Below are 21,270 nucleotides of genomic sequence, written 5' to 3'. Positions count from 1 at the left end.
TATATATATATATATATATATATATTCATGCACAATTTTTCTGAACCCTTATACGTCCATGTAATCCAATCCTCACTCTTTTATTTATTCATGCACAATTTTTTCAACCCTTCTACATCAATGTAATCTAATCCCCTCCCCCCTTTTATTTATTCATATACAATTTTTCAACCCTTTTACATCCATGTTAACTAATCCCTTCCCGCCTCCTCGCCCTTTTATTTATTCATGCACAATTTTTTCAACCCTTTTACGTCATGTAATCTTTCTCTCTCTCTCTCTTCTTTTTATTTATTCATGTAGAACCTTTTCAACCCTTCTACATCCATGTAATCTAATCCTATCTCGTCGGCCTCTTCATCTTTGTGGAGCTGAGCAGTTCTGTATTCACATTTTTTCTGAGCTTACCAAGGGGATGAAGAAATTAATTTCAATATCCTGTATCGTTGTAAAAATAGAAGACTCTAAAATAGGAAAAACTTAAGCTAGCGACAACCCAAATGGTCTTCGTCCCATCCCATGAATAACATACTCAACTCAACTCAACTAAGCCTTTGTCCCAAACTAGTTGGGGTTGGCTAAATCCTTTAGAAACAGCATGAATAGGATAGATGAGCAAAAAATTATCAACGGTCTAGCTTTCATCGGCGGAACCCTGAAAGAGGCTTCATAGATCAAGGGTTTAGGATCAGCCAATCAACATCATATGGGTGGCCTTACAGTTGCCGTACAGACCAACAAGTCTGATAATGTAAAAGAGGCAGAAGTGGGACCCGATAAGTGTCTTTTATAGAGGAGTATCAAACTGACTTTCTTTTTAGCACTTAATAGGTTCAGATCATTAGAGTAATCCAATCACGAGGAGTCAAGTTGGGCGGTCCCACTCACTTAATACATAAATGAGGGCCCACACTCGTGTGATTTCCTTCCGGGAAGTGATATACTCTCCCCCTTTCTTCTCGGGTCCACCTCCAACCCCCTCTAGTGAATTCACGAGTCACGACTCCTCCCTTACACCCTTTGGACTAAAAGGGTGTCCTAAGGAAAGAAAGGGGACCCCAAAGCGAAACCGAATTTTCGGTTCGGTTTCGGCCAATTTTCCACCTCCAGAGCATCGGTTTGATTCGGTTTGAGCCCCAAGCCGAATCAAACGGAAATTGAATCGGTTTGATCGGTTTGGTAACTGAAACAGAACCGATTTCGGTTCGGTTCGGCCAATTTTGCCACCCCATCCTTACCCCTGCTTCTCTCTTACGCAGTCCGGAACGTTTGTTTTAATTTTTTTTTCCGTTGACAATAGAGAAAGCAGACGAGGATAGAGAGAGAGAGAGAGAGAGAGAGAGAGAGAGAGAGAGAGTGTGTGTCGTAGTGTCGATGGTGGGAAGGAATGGGGAAAAGGAAATTCTCGTTTCGCCGGAAATTCCTTCCGGTAAATAAAACCGAGATGCAACCTCTGGAACCCTCTTCCAACAAAACCACCGACGGCAAACTCGCCGGAGTTCCGGCACCTCCCGTGAAGACAAAAAAGAAGACCGGTTCGAGATTATGGATGAGATTCGACCGGTCCGGTCAATCTGAGGTCATCGAATGCGATAAAAGCGCGATCGTCAAACGAGTCTCAATTCCCGCTCGTGATTTGAGAATCCTCGGCCCTGTTTTTTCACATTCCTCCAATATCCTCGGTATCAATTTATATCCCTTTTCTCGATTTTTTGTATTCAGTTAGGGTTAGGGTTTCTAGATTAGCTAATCTAGAAACCCTAACCCTAACCCTTATTTCAAAGAATCCTACCCATACCAAACAACTAAGAAATCAAATCTATAAACTATAAAATCATACCCTAGCTAATCTAGGTACGTAACATTCGACTATCTGATGGATGAATTTGAGTAACTCGACATGGAAAGACAAAGAAGATCCAATTTATGATAAAACCCTGCTGCTTCATATTTGGATACGTTGTGGCGTTTTTCAAGTTCAATTTCTTTTCTTTTTTTAAACCAAATTTACTTGTATGCTAGGTGATGCAGTGCCGATATGGCAGCCATGTCATGCCTAGGTGGTTTTGGTGGAGTTCCAAGGTGCAGTCCCTCATTGATGTTGCTGGCCCGTTTTGAACCTGATTTTAGAGCTTCTAAATGGAAGAATCATGGAAAGTGGTAAACTACAAAGTTGTAGGTCTCTTTGAGATCTTTCCAACGAGTATTTGTGCTCGGAAATTGGACAAGAGGGTAGAAAGTTATGGCAGTTTTAGTGGACTGTGTCTGTGGGTTCCCAAAATAGTCGAAGTTAGTGAGTTCCAATGTAATTAATGTTATATTAGTCCCTAAGCTAGCTAGTGGAGGAGCTGGAACGAATTTGCTTTGGTTTTCTTTTATTTAAAGAGTTAGAATCCATCTTTAGAGGGGATTTTGGATGTTGAGAAACTTATGTAATTGATGGAATATCAATTGGGTTGAGCATTGCTCCCATTTTCTTCTTCTTCTTTAAGTTGTGTTCTTGTGTTCTAATTTTCTTCTTCTTCCCTCTTAAGCACACGCATTACTAGGTCTATGGACATTGGGAATTGTCTAGGTTTTTTGGAGCTTTTGCTGCAAGGGGGCAAGTTTATTTGTTCCAGTGGTGAGAGTCCAATATGATCTTGTATTGACTTGACAAATTTCTCCTCTCTATGGACCGAGGAATGTTTCCTCCTTTTAAGAGGATTGGATCCTCCCTCGACCCATCTTGGACGAGGCTACCATCCTATTTGGTATCGTTGATGAGATGAGCTGCGATGGCCATCTGTAGTTAGATTGGAGTAGATCTATCTTACCAGTGATGATTTCAGACTCTTTGTGAGTAATTGGTGGAAGGCCCATAATGTTGATGGGAGCCCAAGCATTCTCTTACTCTGAAAGTTAAAAGCTCTAAAGAAGGCCCGAATGTGGTCAATAACAAAAACCTCAAAGTTCGAAAAGGTCTGAGTGAGCAGGAGATTGAGACCTTTGATTCAAGTGAAAAGGAGGCTCAATTGTCGGAGTCTGATCATATCTCTAGATCGATCCTAAAATTGAGTGGATTAAAAATAATTATTAGGAGATGATCTTTTGGAGACAACGATCAAGAGCACTATGGCTCGTTGTTGAAACTCATGTTATGTCCACCACACTTCACATTTATAGGTGGGTCAATGAGCCTAAGGTTATGGGATTGGTTTATGAAGCAAAGAATCATCTTGTGTAAGAAGTAGGTAACCATTTCTCTTCCCTTTTCCATTCCAATTGGGTATCTTGACCATGGATCCATGGGAATCTTTCCTCATAATGGAAATACTCATCCTTGAACCAAGTTTCTCCAAAGAGGAGGTATACAGAGTCTTATTTAGTTGAAAAAACGGACAAGGCCCCTGGGAGAATCAATTTCATCAAGGCTTCACTCTCCTGAAGGCCTCATTATCTAATACCAGCACCTTTTTTCTTATCTATATATACCATTCCCCTCCAGTTGCGAACGGGATTGGGAAACTACATCTCTAAAACGATGATACTACATTCAATGGAGTACACCTGAACAGTTGGAAGCACATATGTCAACCAAGATTGATTGGGGGCCTGACATAAAGCATATCAGGAACCAAAATGTCTCTCCTAGCTAACTGATAGCATAGACGCTTCAATAATAAGTGAGTTATAGTTTAAAGTCTCCAATTACCATAGTAAGCGGATGTCTATCCATTTGGGTGAATGGATGGCCAATGGCTTTCCCATCTAAAACTATTGGAAATCATAATTTTGGTCCTTCACCTCCCCTTTGCCTTTTTGCATAAGTGATTGGGTGAACACCTATTTTTGATTGGATAAATGGTAGGGCGAGCCTCTAGCTTTAATATTCCCGTACCTGTTTGCAAAAGCTGCCAATCCTTGGGCCTTGATTGCTAATTACCTTGATCATGAGGGCTGACCTTCATTGTGTCGTGGGATGTCATTAAGAACTTCTAGCAAATTTCTTTAGTTATCCGTGGAGCTCAATGACCCATACTTTTTTATTAATGATTAGACCGACGATCTAATTTGGTTCCCTGAGCAAAGCAAGATATTTTCAGTCAAGTCTTATCTGTTTCCGAGCTTTCCATCTGGTACAAGGTTCCCCAATATTTGCCAATCCTTGGCTTTCCCAGGGCCACTGCCTCCACATGGTGTGTTATTTATGGAAAAATCCTCATTGGAGAACTAATGAAAAGAAAAATAAGTTATTCTCATGAGTCATGACTACGTTTTTTGTGCACTAATTTATTTAGCGTCCATCGACGATGCAGATATGAAGCTATTTCTTCAGTCTTCTAATGCATTACCTAATACAAATGTGCTATCTTTTGCCACCTCTTCTTGTTGGCATAAGAACATCTTTAATAAGAGGCTATAATGTTTGTGTAGAATTCCCTTTCCCTCACTGCTATGGATAATCAAGAAGGATTGAAATTATCATACCTATAAAGTAAGTGGCAAAAACCTTGGGCAATATATCAAATAGATCGTTGTGGAAGTTGTTGCACATGCATCAAAACAACATATTCTTTTTTGGTTGCTATACAAGTCGTCATTAATAATTGGATTTTGATCGGTGCAAAGTGCCCTTAGTCAGATATCCCGAGGTAAGGGTAGCTCCTCTTGGTGGATGAAACTTAATTTTGACAAAAGCAATAATCCTCTACTCGTTATCCTATTGGCTATTGTAGATGAAGTAAATTAGTGGTGTTTTTGCCCGCGATTGGTTAACTGTTTTTTTTTTTTTCTATACCTTTTTGTTCATGATCGTCCCAGTGATTATGCTGTTTTTTTTTTTTTTTGTGAAATGTCAAGGCAACTATATTAAAAACAGAGAAGACCGAGAAAGTCTCCCAAAGGATTACAAGGAAATATAGAAAATAAAAATACAATAACCCCAAGGAGGCAAAAAATCAAAACTCTCCAACTCTAATCTCTCAACCCCAGATCTAGCCAAAGAATCCGCCACACAATTTGCAGATCTGCGAACATGGTTGAAAACAATGGATGAGCCCTTTACAAGGGTAACAAGATCAAAGATTTCGTAAAAAAACAGCCAAAATCTCCAAGAGGGTGCCGCAGTCCCACGGAGCCAGACCACATTTAGTGAATCCCCCTCCACTATAGTAGTGTCGATATGGTCTCTTGCAATTCTTTTAATACCCTGATGGACCGCTTTGACTTCCACCTCATTTGAGTCACACTCCCAATGGCCCCGAGTAAGCCCACAAGGTAGCCCCTCTGAAATCACGATAGAGACCACCAATACCCGCCGGTCCGGGATTGTCCAAGCTCGAACCATCAAAATTAAGTTTCATCCATCCAATGGGTGGAGCTTCCCACTCTTGAACCACCTGTGATCGGTATTCTCCACTTAAACACACCACCCTCCAACCCTCCCACAAGTCAAAAGCAGAGACAAAGCGGAAAGGAGGCAAGCATTTCGCCCAAGAAATGGTAAGAGCGATGATATTGATGTATAACCGGTAAGGCGATCTATTAGACCCCTCAAAAACCCTTGCATTTCGCTCCTTCTGAAGGACCCACAATGTAGCAAGGAGACAAATCTTCCACAACATCTTACCATTTTTCTTCCATGGCACCGCCTCCCAACACGAAATGACATCCGAAATAGAGAAAGGAAACACCCAACAAATCCCAAATCTCCCAAAATTTACCCCCATACTTCTCTAGCAACTTTACAGTGAATAAAAATATGGCAAGCTGGCTCTCCATCTTCCAAACAAAGGGAGCAATGATCCACCAAAAACATACCCCTCTCCATCTCCCTGCTGTCTTTTCCTTTTCAACTAAACCACTCATATTAAAAATATATATATAGTTTTTGAAATGGATTAAAAAAAAAAAATTATTACGGTGACTAGTTTAGATTTTAAAAACTTTAAGGAGAATGTGCAATCATTGTTGCTTACAATACATCAAGATCGTTACTTGATGCACTGAAATAACTATTATTGATATCTTATAGTTAACGAGTTTGTTAAGAGATAAATTACCAAGTATACTGGATATGCCAATGCCATTTGAACAACTAAGGTTGTTCCAATATTGATTAACAAGTTTCACTGAATGCACTGTTAAATTATCAGTATAATTTAAACGGCGATGATATTTTCAACCCCAACACCCCCCCCCCCCCCCCACCCCCCCCCCCCACCCCCCGGCATTACGCATTCGCTCCCCTTTTGACATGATTTGACGTCAAATAGCGTAAAAGTTGCCCACTGTTCACGTTATAAGGGGGACGAATGTGTACTGCAGAGGGGGTGAAAATATCATCTCCCAATTTAAAATATTGTAATGTGTCTGCATGGGTGTATCAGCATTCTGCTTTTCAAATGTTTGCCATCCTTGGCACTTCATTCTGCACCATTGTGCCTATAGTGTATTTGGTGTTATGTTGCCTAGTGCAGGAATGGTAACATTTTAAAACACTGTGGAATGATTTCTTCTGTTCTTTGATGATTGCCAATATATACAGAGACTTTCAAAGTTGAAAATGACCCACTGATAGTTTTTCCGCAGTAGCCTGTAATTTTTTTTCTGTTGTCACATTGGAGCAGTTTTTATTTTTTTTGTACTTGATAGCTTGTGTTTCATAAATAATTGATAATAAGGGATTTGATAGACAATTTCGCAGAAAGCCATTTTGTGGCGGGCTTTTGCTTTGCATGATAGAACAGCCACCTCAGATGAATTAAATCAATAAGACAAAATCTGTCAAAAAGTCAACCTGTGTGGCTGTTCTCACGTGCAAAGCCAGCTGTGAAATGGCTTTCCGCGAAATTGCCTAGCAAATCCCTGATAATAATGGCTAAAGAATAAAGCATACACAAAACTAACTGAGGTTCTTTAGTAATCCAATACCTTTAGGGCTCTTAGTAAATATATTGATTTTTTTATTTCATATTGGCAATAATGAAAGTATTCTCACTTTTTTTTGTTACTTTGTATCCACTACAGCCAGAGAGAAAGCCATGGTTGTTAATTTGGAATTTATAAAGGCCATAATTACTGCTGAAGAAGTGTTGCTGCTAGATCCTTTGTGCCAGGAAGTTCTTCCTTTTGTGGATCAACTTAGGCAACAACTTCCTCTTAAAAGCCCATTTAGGATCCAAGAACCAGGTCTTGTGGACACGTCCGATAAAGAAAAGAAATCAAGTGATGGACAATGGTTGCCTGTTCCTGAGGCAGCTGAAGGTTTGCAGTCTGAACTTCCATTTGAATTCCAAGTCCTGGAGATTGCATTGGAGGTTGTCTGTACATATTTGGACTCAAGTGTGGCCGACCTTGAAATAGATGCTTACCCTGTGTTGGATGAACTAGCCAGGAATGTTAGTACTAAGAATCTTGAGCGTGTCCGAAGTCTGAAAAGCAACCTTACACGTCTTCTTGCACGTGTACAGAAGGTATGGTTTGTGGTTACTATTTACCTTTGTCGTATATTTCGCCTATTATCTGTATGTTAATTGTCCATTTAATATTTCTGGAGAGTACACAATATTAGTAGTGGTTCAACATATTATTAAATTGTGGTGTATTGATTGCTATGATAATTTAGCTAATTTATGTTATAATTCTCTTGTGTACCTAATCTAAGGGGTATTTTGGTATTTGTCGACAAAGTTATTAATAAAATGGATGTCTGGTCTACTAGGGTTCTGACTCCTTTTTTTCTCTCTTCCTCTTCTTTTTCTTCTTTTCTTTTGCGTCTTTCTCTTTGCATGTCAGATCCTAACATGGTATCAGAGCAGATCCTGTAACCGTTTCTCCTGTAGACCGATCCTTCTCTCGTCCATTCTCCTTTTCTTTGTCTCTTGTATTCTTGATACAGATCACTCTAGGATTTGATCAACTGGTCTACCCTCTTCTATCAATCTTGTGCAGTGCAACAACCAATACAGTTTATTGCTCTGTTTGTGTGGTACTATGATAGAAAGTAGTGTTGAGACAAAATTCTCCAAAAAAAAAAGTAATGGTGAGATAAAGTCCTCTTTTGACTACCTCTAATGGAATTTGTATGCAGATTACTGAAGTTAAATTAAATGTAGGTAATTATCTGATTTGGGCTCAATCAATAAAATTGTTTCTTGGTGCAAAGGGTAAATTGAAAATTAGTAACAATAAAAAGTAGTGTTGAGACAAAATTCTCAAAAAAAAAAAGTAATGGTGAGACAAAGTCCTCTTTTGACTACCTCTAATGGAATTTGTATGCAGATTACTGAAGTTAAATTAAATGTAGGTAATTATCTGATTTGGGCTCAATCAATAAAATTGTTTCTTGGTGCAAAGGGTAAATTGAAAATTTGTAACGATAAAAGTATACCTCTAATGCTGCCTCCTCCCCCGCCGACAAAAAAAAATGTTGTAATCCGATGCCAATTATGATGATTGGATGTGTGATAGTTATTTAGTTATGACATGGGCTTGAAATAGTATGGAGCCCTCAATTAGTACAAATTTCATGTTCTAGACATAGAAAAATAGGCGTGGAATGGTATGGAGGAGATATATTTTATGGAAAAAGATGTTTCAGACATCTACTGGTTGTCTGAGAATATTTTTCTCTTATAACAAGGAGACATTATTTGGCAAGGTGGAGATTGTTGTGCAGATGTCTTGTATTCTGGCATTATACAGGACCTGACGGACTAATGTGCGCGATGCAAGTTAGGGTTTTCTCAAGGGTATTTCGGTAAATTTCTCCTAAGTAGTGGTATTGATATATAAGCCACATGTTAGGGTTACGGGATTGAGATTTGTTTTTCTTTGTGTTCTCTTGGCCAAGGAGAGTTTTTGTAACCCTAGACTGAAATAGTGGAAAATCTTCGCCCGTGGACGTAGGCAGTGCCGAACCACGTAAATCTTGTGTTTCTTTTGTGATTGTGTTTCTTTGCATCATTCTTTTGGCATTTTGCTGCACATCGTGGTTGATCCTTGTCATGAAGGTATTTCTCAGTTTTTCTACAGTTAGTCCCTTTGTAATCTTTGTTTATTTTCTCTAAAGTGGAAATCGATTCTCGCCTCGTGCGTGTAGGCTTTTATGTTGAACTATCTATTTGTTGTATTTTCTCTGTGTACTTGCCTCTTTCCATTGCTTTGTTTGTGATCCGATTGGATTTGGCCTGTCAGTGTCATTTATTTTGATGATATTTTGATCTATAGTTTTTTTGAATGGCAATATTTTGATCAATAGTACAAATCCGATTTTTTATGTTCAATACCATATAAAGATTCGAATCACCTAATGCAAGGAGAAACTTTACACTCAACCAAAGAGTATGACTTAAAGAAATACAGGCTTCATGACTCCCAAAAGTCCTCTTATTAGGCTTTGTTGTCTCAAAAAATGACATTAAGGTGGATCAATCCAAGGTGAAAGCAATCATGGATTAGCTGAGACGAAAATCCTTAAGCAAGGCTCATTCGTTCCATGGCCTTGTTTCGTTTTATAGGCATTTCATCAATCAATTTGGTTCTATCAGGGCACCTATCACAGATTGTATGGTCACAATTTCACATGGACGCCGGAAGTGGATCTTGGTTTTGTGGAGATCAAAGCTCGTTCAGTGGTTGCCATGATTTTGACTGTACCGAACTTTGAAAAGCATTTGAGGTTGGTTGTGATGCTTCTACTGTTGGTTTTGGTGCTCTACTCAATCAAGAAGGTCGTCCCATTACTTATTATAGTGAGAAGTTTAGTAGTGCCAAGCTACGTTATTCCACATATGACATTGAGTTTCACGTCGTGGTTCGTACTCTGACATTCGAGACACTACTTGATCCAAAGGAACTTTGTCTTGTATCCCGGTCATTTTTTTTTTGAAAATGGTAGCCATATTATTAAAGAAGGACCAAGATGGTCAAGTACAAACTGAAAAACCAAGATAAAATACAAGATATTGTAATAATCAAAGGGGGAGAGAGTCATAGATAGCAAGAGATTCTTTAGAGACCCCCTCTCTAGTTAAGCCATCTGCTACTGAATTTGCCGAATGCCGACCCTTGGTGGAAGACCATAGAAGATGACTTTATCCAGTCGCCAATCTCATCAAACCACCACCTATCAAAACGCCATGAGTGACTCGTAGATTCGTTTAACCGGCGAATTACATTTAAAGTGTCCCCTTCAACTATCACATTGGATAGCACATCTCTCTTCAAGATCTTCAAACCTTGGTGAGCCGTGCGCACGTCTCCTTCTGATGCATCCGCAACTCCAATGTGACCTGTGAACGCCCGCAAAACCTCCCCTAGATGATTTCACAATACTCTGCCTACTCCAGTCGGGCTGGGGTTACCAAAGCTAGAGCCATCAAAATTGAATTTTAAGAAACCAGATGGGGGAGCAACCCAATCATGCACTGGCTTAACACTCCTCTCACCATTTGAACATACTTCTGTCCAACCTTCCCATAGAGCATAAGCAGAAATAAACTTGAAAGTTGGGAGTGTCTTGTATCCCAATCATGAATCCTTGAAATATACTAATAGCCAATAAAAGCTCAGTTCTAGACATGCATAGTGGGCCGCTTATTTACAAAAGATCACTTCATATTGAAACACAAATCAGGAGTTGAAAATTGCATGGTCAATGCTTTAATTTGGAGAGTGTTTTTACTAAATCTTATGTGCTCAAAGGTGCTTGGATTTGAGACTTTTCGTGATTTATGTATTTCTGATCGGTACTTTGAGCATGTGATATATGAAATTAATGAAGGAAAGCGATATGATTTCTTTCTATATGTTATGCTTGTCAAAGGAAATCAACTATGCATGTCAGAATCCTCTCTATCCTCTCTTCGACTTCGACTTGAAATCATTCAAGAACTCCATGGAGGACACTTTGGAAAAGATAAGACTACAACATATCTCGAATGACTTTTTGGCCATCTATGCGCAAGGAAGTGTTGTAGTTCGTTGAGACATGTCATATATGCCAAACATCTAAGTGAAACGCTACTAATGCCGGACTTCATATGCCGTTACCTATACCACAAGCTCCATGGACAGATTTGAGTGTGAACTTTATCTCAGGTCTTCCAACGACGCAAAGAGGTGTGGATTCGATATTTGTGGTAGTGGATCGATCTTCTAAGATGATGCATTTTGTAGCTTGTCAGAAAACAATGGGTGCGTCACATATTGTTTCTTCATACTTCGGTGAGATTGTTCTCTTACATGGAGTGCCAAGTTCCATTACGTCTTTGATCACAAATTTATCAGTTATTTTTGGCAGTCTTTGGAAACTTCTTGGTACCACTGGTACCACTATCTTTTAGTAGAGTCTATCATCTGCATACTGATGGCCAAGCAGATGTTTTGAATCAAAGTCTTAGCAATGTTCTTTGTGGCCTTATTGGAAGCAATCCTAAGTAGTGGGACAACACTTTATTCCACGCTGAATTGGATTTCAATAGGTCTACAAACAGATCTACTGGATTCAGTCCCATGGTGTTCGAATTTAATCCTAAAACTGCCCTTGATCTTGCTCCTCTAGCAAACATGGAAAGCATAAATCTTCAGAGAAGAATGTATGAATTTCATTTGGATAAACATCTTCGGAGGGTAGTGTTTGATGTTGGAGACTTCGTTTGAGTCTTCTTACTACAGATTATTCTCGAGTGATGAATATAACAAGTCCTTATAAAATTGATCCTTGCGAAATCCTTACTCATGATGTGTTCAAAGTCAAGCATCTAGCTCCATATCATGGTGATTCTTCGGAGGAAGCAGACTTGAACTTGAGTTTGAGTTCTCTGCAACCCAGGGAGAATGATGTAGATCACGTGGCACCCTATTACATGGCATTCTAGATCATTCCAAGAAGAAACCTGTCAAGGGAATAAGGAGAAGCCCACATTTTACTGCAATTAGAGATGTAGCAGGGCCTAACCATTGATTGAGGGATGTGCAGAACAAAAACTACAAAAGCTATTTGTTTTATTTCTTTTCCTAGATGATTTCTTGTTGGATTAGGGTTCTTTTTTGCATTTAAGTGTTGTTATTATAAAACCATGCACAAATTAGGATTTTGAGATTAGTTTTGTTATGATTCTTGGGGTGTATACACTTATTTTGAATAATAGAGAGAGAGATATAATTTTATTTTTTTGAGTTCTTTGTTTCTTCTTTGAGACTTGCAAGTAGGATTCCTAGATCCAATTTTGTGCTTCTTTAACCACATTGCATCACAATAGTGGTAATTCTATAATATAAATACATCCACAAATCTGGCAATCAGGGTGAGGGTGGTGGGTGTGAGTGGGTGGGTGGGCAGCAGGATAAGGAGTTGGAGTGTTTGGCTCTTGAGGATTTTATTTTTATTTTTATGGAGAGGATATGTTGTGGCCAGGCAAGGCCTAGATGTGCTGGCAGTGCAGGAAGAAGAGCTCCTTGGGCATGCTCTGGCCCACCTTGTTCTGGTATAACATGATTCGTACCTAGATATTAACTCTAATAATGAGGAGGTTGTAGTTGGTGCTAATGAAAACCGCGTCCTAGGCCACAACCTCGATCACCTTGAAGATGTCAGTAGAAGGTGCATAAGACAAGGGGAACTTGGAAGAGGCATTAGTTTTTTTTTTCCTTTTTTTTTGGAAGAGGCATTAGTTGTAGACATAAAGTCGTCATTTTGAATAAGAAACACTCAAAGCTCAGAAAATGGCACTACGAGTGAGAATCGAGGTTGGGGGTGGGAGTAGGGCGGCAATATAAGAAGTAGAAGTGTTTGGGGCTTGAGGATATGTTGTGGCTAGGCTATGCTTGGATGAGTTGGCAGTGTAGGACTAAGGCCTCCTTGGGGACATTGTGGCTCACCTTGTACTGGTCTGACATGATAGGTAACTATGTGTTAGCTCTGATAGTAAGGAGATTGTAGCTAGCACTGCCGAAAATTGTGTCCGAGGCCACAACCTCGACCACATCCATGTCTAGATGGCATTGGACGAGTTGAGCACCTTGAAGGTGTCAATTGAAGGTGCATGAGGCATGGGGGATCTTGGAACAAGCATTAGTTGTAGACATAAGACCATCATGTCGAACAAGTAACATTCAGAGCTGCCATTTGAAAAAAAAAAAGTAATACAAAGAGCTCAAAAAATTACACAAACTGTGCGAGTGAGAATAGAGGTGGTGAACATAACATAATCATCACCAAATCCTTGTAGTGTAGTGGATCTTGTAATGCTCATCAAGAGGCTGTTGTATGACAACAAATTGATTGAAGAGGCCTCTCGTACTAATCAAATACCCCTAAAGATGTAATTTTCCTTTGTTTCAAAAAAAAAAAAAGATGTAATTTTCCTTTTCTATTGTTATTTTTGAATCGTGGTAATTTCATTAGAAGAAAAGACCGAAATGGTCAAAAAGAGATACAAGAGGAAAGAAACAGACAATAAAGAAAAAAACCAAAAAGCTGCATATCGGGAAGGGAGAAAATTGAAAATATAAGAAGTAGAAGTGTTTGGGGCTTGAGGATATGTTGTGGCTAGGCTATGCTTGGATGAGTTGGCAGTGTAGGACTAAGGCCTCCTTGGGGACATTGTGGCTCACCTTGTACTGGTCTAACATGATAGGTACCTATGTGTTAGCTCTGATAATAAGGAGATTGTAGCTAGCACTGCCGAAAATTGTGTCCGAGGCCACAACCTCGACCACATCCATGTCTAGATGGCATTGGACGAGTTGAGCACCTTGAAGGTGTCAATAGAAGGTGCATGAGGCATGGGGGGAATCTTGGAACAAGCATTAGTTGTAGACATAAGACCATCATGTCGAACAAGTAACACTCAGAGCTGCCATTTGAAAAAAAAAATGTAATACTCAGAGCTCAAAAAATTACACAAACTGTGCGAGTGAGAATAGAGGTGGTGAACATAACATAATCATCACCAAATCCTTGTAGTGTAGTGGATCTTGTTATGCTCATCAAGAGGTTGTTGTATGACAACAAATTGATTGAAGAGGCCTCTCATACTAATCAAATACCCCTAAAGATGTAATTTTCCTTTTCTATTGTTATTTTTGAATCGTGGTAATTTCATTAGAAGAAAAGACCGAAATGGTCGAAAAGAGATACAAGAGGAAAGAAACAGACAATAAAGAAAACAACCATAAAGCTGCATATCGGGGAGGGAGAAAATTGAAAATATCAAGACTAGCTCTGGCCACCCCATCCGGGCTAAACAATCCGCTTCCGAGTAGCCAATCACCTAACCTGCCACTAAGTAACCTGGAACCCCTCCATTCGGTCCTGTATCTCCTCTACAAAATCCCTGAACCTCCATGGATAGGAGCATTTCCCTTCAAGACACCTGATCACATTCAAGGAATCTCCTTCGACGATCAAACTATCCGTCTCTCTACTTTGGATAAGTCTTATTCCCTGAAGAACTGATCTAATCTCCTCTTCATTGGAGTCCTTTATCCCAATCAGGCTAGAGAAAGTCCATATGTGGTGGCAATGTGCTCATCTCTTAAGATACCTCCTATGCCGGCTAGACCACCAAAACTAAACCAATCAAAGTTGAATTTTACATTGCATGGATCCATCCTATCGCTCTAAAGCTCAATCTATAACTCCATGATATGAGTTTCAACTTGCTCAGTGTAGAAGGTCCAGAATACCTTGCACAAATCATGAGCACATGTCGCATTGAGGACTTGAGCACATGCCTCGGTAGAGAGTGGGGTTAATCCATGCCACAATTAATTGATCCTTGGCATACCAATATCATATACCGTTTTGCGCTCCCAATGCAGATCCAGATCTCCTCCAGTATGACAATTGCTCCCTCTTCTTTCACTAGCTCACTCAGGGGTCCAATAATCATAACTGTTTTGCACTCCCAATGCAGATCCAGATCTCTTCCAGTATGACAATTGCTCCCTCTACTTTCACTAGCTCACTCAGGGGTACCACCAAGACTTCAAGACGATCAAGGATACCTTGGACATGCAAAAAGGGGTGAATCTAGCCTTCCCAAAGGAGAAATTATCGCTTTAAGGCTTGATAATAACTAGTAGGGAGAGGAGAGGACCAAGAGGATGATGATGAAAGAAGAGAGGCAAAGGAGGCATGAGAGATGATAAAAAAAATATGATGTCCCAGAAATAGGAAACAGGCCACAGAAGAGTTAAGATATAAAAAGGAAATATGATGTGAAAGAGCCTTTTATTTAGTATTGGGGTATTATTTAAGTCCTTTTAAGTCATAGGGGGATACCTTAGTCCTTTTTTTTGTTTGTTATAAAATCACTTGTCACTTGCGTGCACATGTGCACACATAACACATATACACAGCCACAACATATGTATTCAAGGACCAACACAAACCCAAGCATATGCACTCAGAAGCAAGGATTGAAATTTCGGTTTCGGTTTTGATTTTGGCCTCAGCTGAAAACGAAATTTTGGTGGCAATTTCGGTTTCGGTGAAAATCTTATAATTTCGGCCTAAATTTTTAAATTTCAGTTTCGGTTTTTAATTTCGGTATTTTGGCTGAATTTTAAAACCATGCTCAGAAGCAGCCTTCATAGGATATTGGTTATATTTTCTTCTCCCAATATTTCTACTACCAGAAGGCATAATTTTGTGTGTGAAGTTTCTAGGCTAAATCTTCTTTTCCTGTAAATGCAGTTCATCTTCTTTTCTAATTTCATCTCCCCTTTGCTCTCTGGCCTTCTTTCTTTGTGAATTTTTGAGAACTTCAAGTTCCTCTGAATTGGTTCATGCTGTTTGTGTCTCTCTGGCTTATCTAGTTCTTGTATAAGCATGTATCCCATACATGTCAAAATGAACTTGAAAATCAAAACTCGTACTCCCTGAACCAGCTTGTATATTTTTACCTCACATTTGTGAGGGTTTTGTTTAGGTGAGTGACTAATGGTTGTCTAATAGCAGGTTAGGGATGAAATTGAACATCTTTTAGATGACAATGAAGATATGGCGCATTTGTACTTAACGAGGAAACAGATCCAGAACCAGCAATTTGAAGCTTTGCTTGCGGCAGGAGCTGCAAATAGCATGACTATTACTCCCAACTTGGCTCGGCCTAATTTTAATATGCAGAGCAATGCAAGTTTCGTTACTAGTGCACATTCGGACGATCATGATGTAGAGGACTTGGAGATGTTGCTTGAGGCTTATTTCATGCAGCTGGATGGGACCCGTAACAAAATCTTGTCGGTAAGTCCTGCTTTCGGACAAATTTAACATAATAAACATTTTATTTTTTTTAACTAAAGATTATATTTTTGCATTTTCTGTTGGTAGTATGTATAGAATAAAATGTTATATTGCAAATTAAAAAATGCTTAACATCATTTGAAAGCTCGTTCTTCTTTTCTGTTGTCAATTTAAGTATAAGATGAACTTAGTTCCAAGAGGTGGGCATATGGTTTTATATCAAGATTATCGCATCCAAATTTAGACCCCTTCCACAACCACCCCTAAAAAGCTAATGTTCGGCCGCTTTTTAATTTAGGTGCTATGTCACCCCTATTTATGCCATCTGACATCATTAGATTGCAACATTCCATTATATCCATTTTTTCAGTCATTGGTCAATAATGTATGCTTACCATCCATATTGATCAGTGGGTTGCAAAATGGGACCAATCTTGGGTCAATTTGAAGTTTTTGGCTAAGGGGTAAGTTCTAAGCACCCATGTTAGTTTTTTACTTCCATGTGGGCTCAGTTGTGCGGCTTCACTCACATGTATGGAGTGGGCTTTATATATTAAAGAATTTCATGGAACGGTTCACTAAGCTTTAAATATCAGGAACACGATTTGAGGACGCACGGTCTGGCCGACATGTAGGGCTCACAGACGTGAAATATAAAAGTAGAAGGAAAACGGATTCCTATTTTTTTACTTTCCTTTTTCTCCTGATTTGAGAGGAAAATCAAACAGTAAAAAATGGGTTGCATTTTGAAAATATACAACTGACAAGGGCTATCATGTGAATAGTAAACGGCAACCAAACAATGCTAGAAAAAAGAAAATATGTCCTTTTATTTTGATTTTCCCTATCTTTGGTCAACCAAACGGATCCTTTCATATTGTTCTTTTGGAAGGGTAACAAACTTGTCCCTACTTCCAAATATGACATTTTCTCTGTCTCGTGCTCATCTCCTTATCATTTTTTTTTTCCTATGAAAATAACAGGTGCGTGAATATATTGACGACACGGAGGACTATGTCAACATCCAACTTGACAACCAGAGAAATGAACTCATTCAGCTCCAGCTCATATTAACCATTGCATCCTTCTCCATTACTATTGAAACACTGATAGCTGGTCTGCTTGGTATGAACATTAATATCTCCTTGTACAATATAAATGGTATATTTCTCCCCTTTGTTGCAGGAACATCCTCTTCATGTATTGTACTTTTCCTCGTCATCCTAGCCTATGCCAGATGGAAGAAACTGCTCGGTTCATAGTTCGCCATGTTATGAGCAATCGAAGAGAGGTGATTATAATGGTGTTTGATTGGGTCGGGGGTCTGCTAAAGAGTGTAGGTATGCTTTAAAAGGGGTAAATGCAGTTGGCCCGTGCATTGTAGTGCCTTCAGAGAACTTGCATTAAACTCACTTTGGACGGCCGGTGAAAAGAAGGCACAGTGAAACTGTTTTGATTTTCTTGATTTGTGTGTGTAATGTCTCTTTTTCTGTAAAAAAAAAACAATCAAATTATTGTAGCTTTCTGGAATGCTTCTCAAGGAGTTAAAGCTTAATTTATCCACACTATTCAAGTTTTGTTCAAAATTAGTTCCTCATCAGAGGAATCATTGTTTTGTGGATGAAGATTATTTGTCACCAATCAAGTTGATGTCTACTTTATCTTTTTATTATCAATGAATAGTTCTTTTGTTTGATCGATATATCACACGTTCTTCGTAAAACTGATCAGTTTATGGAATTTGGCATGATTCTTATGAGATTAGTGGGATTGATATCCGAGTTTTTTCTTCTTTGAATATAATGATTGGTCTTTGATTAGGGTGCAACTTGAGTTGGGTTGTTTTTGTTTTTTTTTTGGTAAATAATTTGGGTCAGGTTTGGTTGAATCCAATTCTCATACAAGAGCTTAATCCAATCTGACCCCAAGTTACACTCGTATCTTGAGGTGATCTAAGGTCCCTTCGCATTAAAATCAGCCTTTCAATATCTGTGAAGCAAATCAAACTTCCATAGAAGAGTTTGACATCCACTGTTGCTAGTAATAACCCGAAGTGGATGTCAATAAAGAATGGCAATGAAAAGCCATGGCGAGAGTGTGAAGGTTCAACTCAGCACCAATCAAAGTTTTCATTATGTGAACTCATGAAAATAGTGGATCTAAACACAGAAAACTAACCACATATGTTTCATATGGTAACAAACAAAATTAAATACCTAAACCCACATATAATCAAAAGATTTAAATGTCTACAGTTAGCATGATGCACATCGAGCCTAAGGAAAAGATTTTTCTCTCTCCAAAAATGAGACACCTACACAAAATTCAAGATAGGAAAATCTTTTCCTTCTTTGACTCCTCCAAAGTCGCTCTTTCATTATATAGTAAAAAGAGGATGAGACTCAAACTGGGGTGACACTTCTGGCCTGCATGCTCCACCCCCACTTCTTCATCCATTAGCAATGAATCATCCCTCAATGATCGAATTGCACCTGACCCTCTTTCTTATTGTTTTTTATTTAATTGATTCTTACATACTATTTTATACTGATTCAAAATTACTCCTTTAGTTATCTCATTAATCTTCTCTTACTCATTGTTTATATTATATTTGTTGCTTAATTATATTTATTCTTGATCACTTGTAAATCACTGCATCAGTCGAATTTATTTATATCTGTTAAAAAAATTCACTACATTCAAATTGAAAATTTTCGCAGAATATTTTATTTTATTGCCATATTACTTACATGAGTTTTTATACGGTGCCCGACCATCAAGTCCCTTGTGGGTGGTACCGCCCTTGATGTTTGATCCAACAGCAGACTTTTTAAGAGGCTGTTGTTGGATCAAATATCAAGGGTGGTACTTTTATCGTACCGCTCATAAGGGATTTGACGGTCGTGCAACATATAATTTCTCTACTTACATAAGGAATCATACAATATATGTAAGTTTGGACAACCTCATATATCTCATTTGAGTCCATACATTTCATTTTATTACTTAACCAGTTGATTAATTACTTTACTATTTATTAAATATTTAAATTTTATTTTTAATTAACTTATATATTAATAAATTATATTCAATCGGCCTACGTTTTCTCATGTGGTCACCAATGAAATCTGAGGCTTTTATTAGTTGATTTGTTGCAAATATAATCAAAAGATCATGCAGGCATATATTTACATTCATAAGGTTTTAAATGACGGAGGTTTCCACCCAAATTCTTGCATAGTTACATTATATATTTTATATGTAGATATAACACATCTTAATTGCTAATGGGAAATCAATGCTTACAAGGTTTTAAATGACTCCCATCTTTTATAATATAGAAGATAGATACAATTTATTTGATGGGAATTGCTATCGTCCATCGCAAAAGGCCTTTCGAGGCAGGTCTGTTGCACGTAAGACCAGCCACCTCGTGAATGGAGACAAAAGCTGTTGTCTTCATTCACGAGGTGGCTGGTCTGGGAAGCGACAGACCAGCCGCAAAATGCCTTTTGCGATAGCAAATCCCTTATTCAATAGCTAAGGGAAATTTACATTTATAAGGTTTAATTGACCTTGGGAGGCACCAATCATTTCCCCTTATACGCATACATAAGGATCGATAGTATAAATGAAGAGATAGATAGGGAGAGTTTTGCAATGTGGTGTTTATTTCGGAAGTTGGGGTGAGGCAAAAAGGATTGGACCTGGGCTTAGGCCGAATTACCGGTAAAGGTGATGCTTGGGCTTGGGCCTGTGCCACTAAAGTTCAAATGGGTCTAAACCAGAATGTGGGCCTTGGCTAAAACTTCGCATGGAGTTGGCCTGATTTTGAGGATATAGGAATGCGTTGGGTTCTGGACTTTCTTCACGCTTGGGCTAGACCTTTATATGCATGCTATTTGAGCTCTTGGGCTGGGCTTTTAGAGTTGCCTTAAAATGTACGCTCCATAGATAGTTGAGATTTGGTTAAAAGTTTTGACAGACTTGGGCTAAATATGGGATTTGGCTTAGCAATGAACGTGGGCTCTCTGGAATAAAACAAAACCTTAATTTGGCCTAATTGTGGACTTCAAATTGGTTTAAGTCATACTTGGGCCTGAGAGTGAGCTTGTGCTTGATAGGTCTACTCTTGAGGGGGATGGAGCCTCTAGCTCAATGGTGAAGACTTTGTTCTCCAACATGGGGGTCGGAGGTTCAATCCCAACTTACCTACCAAAAAAAAAAGCTTGTTCTTGAGACTGGGCCTGTATTTCATATTGAGTAAGGACATGGCCTAGACTACATGGATATTTGGGATGGGCCTGCTTATCACACTTCAGCTATAGCATATATTTGGGTCTGGACCTGGGCTTCTGCAAGTATGGATCTGTAGTCTTAACTCTTAAGTATGGTAACATACATGCAGCTACGCATCAGTTCAGTTTGTGGAAGACTATGGGCTTCGATAATGGGCCTTACTTCTCACTTAACCAAATGGTCTTGATTTCACTTACACTTCCGCAACGGAACTCAAAAAACTCCTTTTACCATAAACGGTGATGGTGACTTTCTGCCTAGTCATTCTGTTTCATTAATTTTGAATTCTCATTTACAAATAATTTTTAGGAAAAAAATGATATTCCCATTCATTTGATTCAGTAATGACACTGCTTACTTTTCTAATAAGCTTTAAAAGGTGGTTGCAATTTCAAAAATGCTCTCAACAACCAATTTTACAATACAAAATAGAAAAAATTGCACTTAATTCAAAACAAAATTAAGTTTAATGAAAATTCATATAGTTTTGTAACTACTTAATTTTTTTTAAAGTTTCAAATGTGGCAGAAGAAATTGGGAATTTTTCAAGAAATTTTCAACTATTCAAAGAATTTTGTAATTTCAGTTGAGACAGGACCAAATGAATGAACAAAGGTGCACAAGTTAAATCCAACCAATGATTGTAATTATCTATTCAAAAAGCTTTTGCTAATTAAATGTGGATTAGGATTGTAGTATAAGGGGGTTTGGATCTAGGATCTTGAAAACATTTC

General features: G+C 38.6%; 1 protein-coding gene across 1 annotated transcript; it reads left to right on the top strand.

Annotated features, from left to right (window-relative positions):
- The first annotated feature begins 995 nt into the window (after positions 1 to 995).
- Positions 996 to 17,823, top strand: MGT6 (magnesium transporter 6). The gene is made up of 4 exons (XM_077356956.1): positions 996 to 1,682; positions 7,012 to 7,457; positions 15,953 to 16,237; positions 17,221 to 17,823. Exons 1-4 carry the CDS (start codon positions 1,388 to 1,390, stop codon positions 17,497 to 17,499), a joined length of 1,305 nt encoding a protein of 434 aa, XP_077213071.1. The 5' UTR covers positions 996 to 1,387; the 3' UTR covers positions 17,500 to 17,823.
- Positions 17,824 to 21,270: the final 3,447 nt, after the last annotated feature.

This window comes from Tasmannia lanceolata, unplaced genomic scaffold, assembly GCF_043159265.1.
Source record: "Tasmannia lanceolata isolate RefF3 unplaced genomic scaffold, GAP_Taslan_0.1 ptg000016l, whole genome shotgun sequence".
NCBI lineage: Eukaryota > Viridiplantae > Streptophyta > Magnoliopsida > Canellales > Winteraceae > Tasmannia > Tasmannia lanceolata.
Note: the sequence above shows the minus strand (reverse complement) of the source record. Positions and strands in the feature narration are given on the sequence as shown.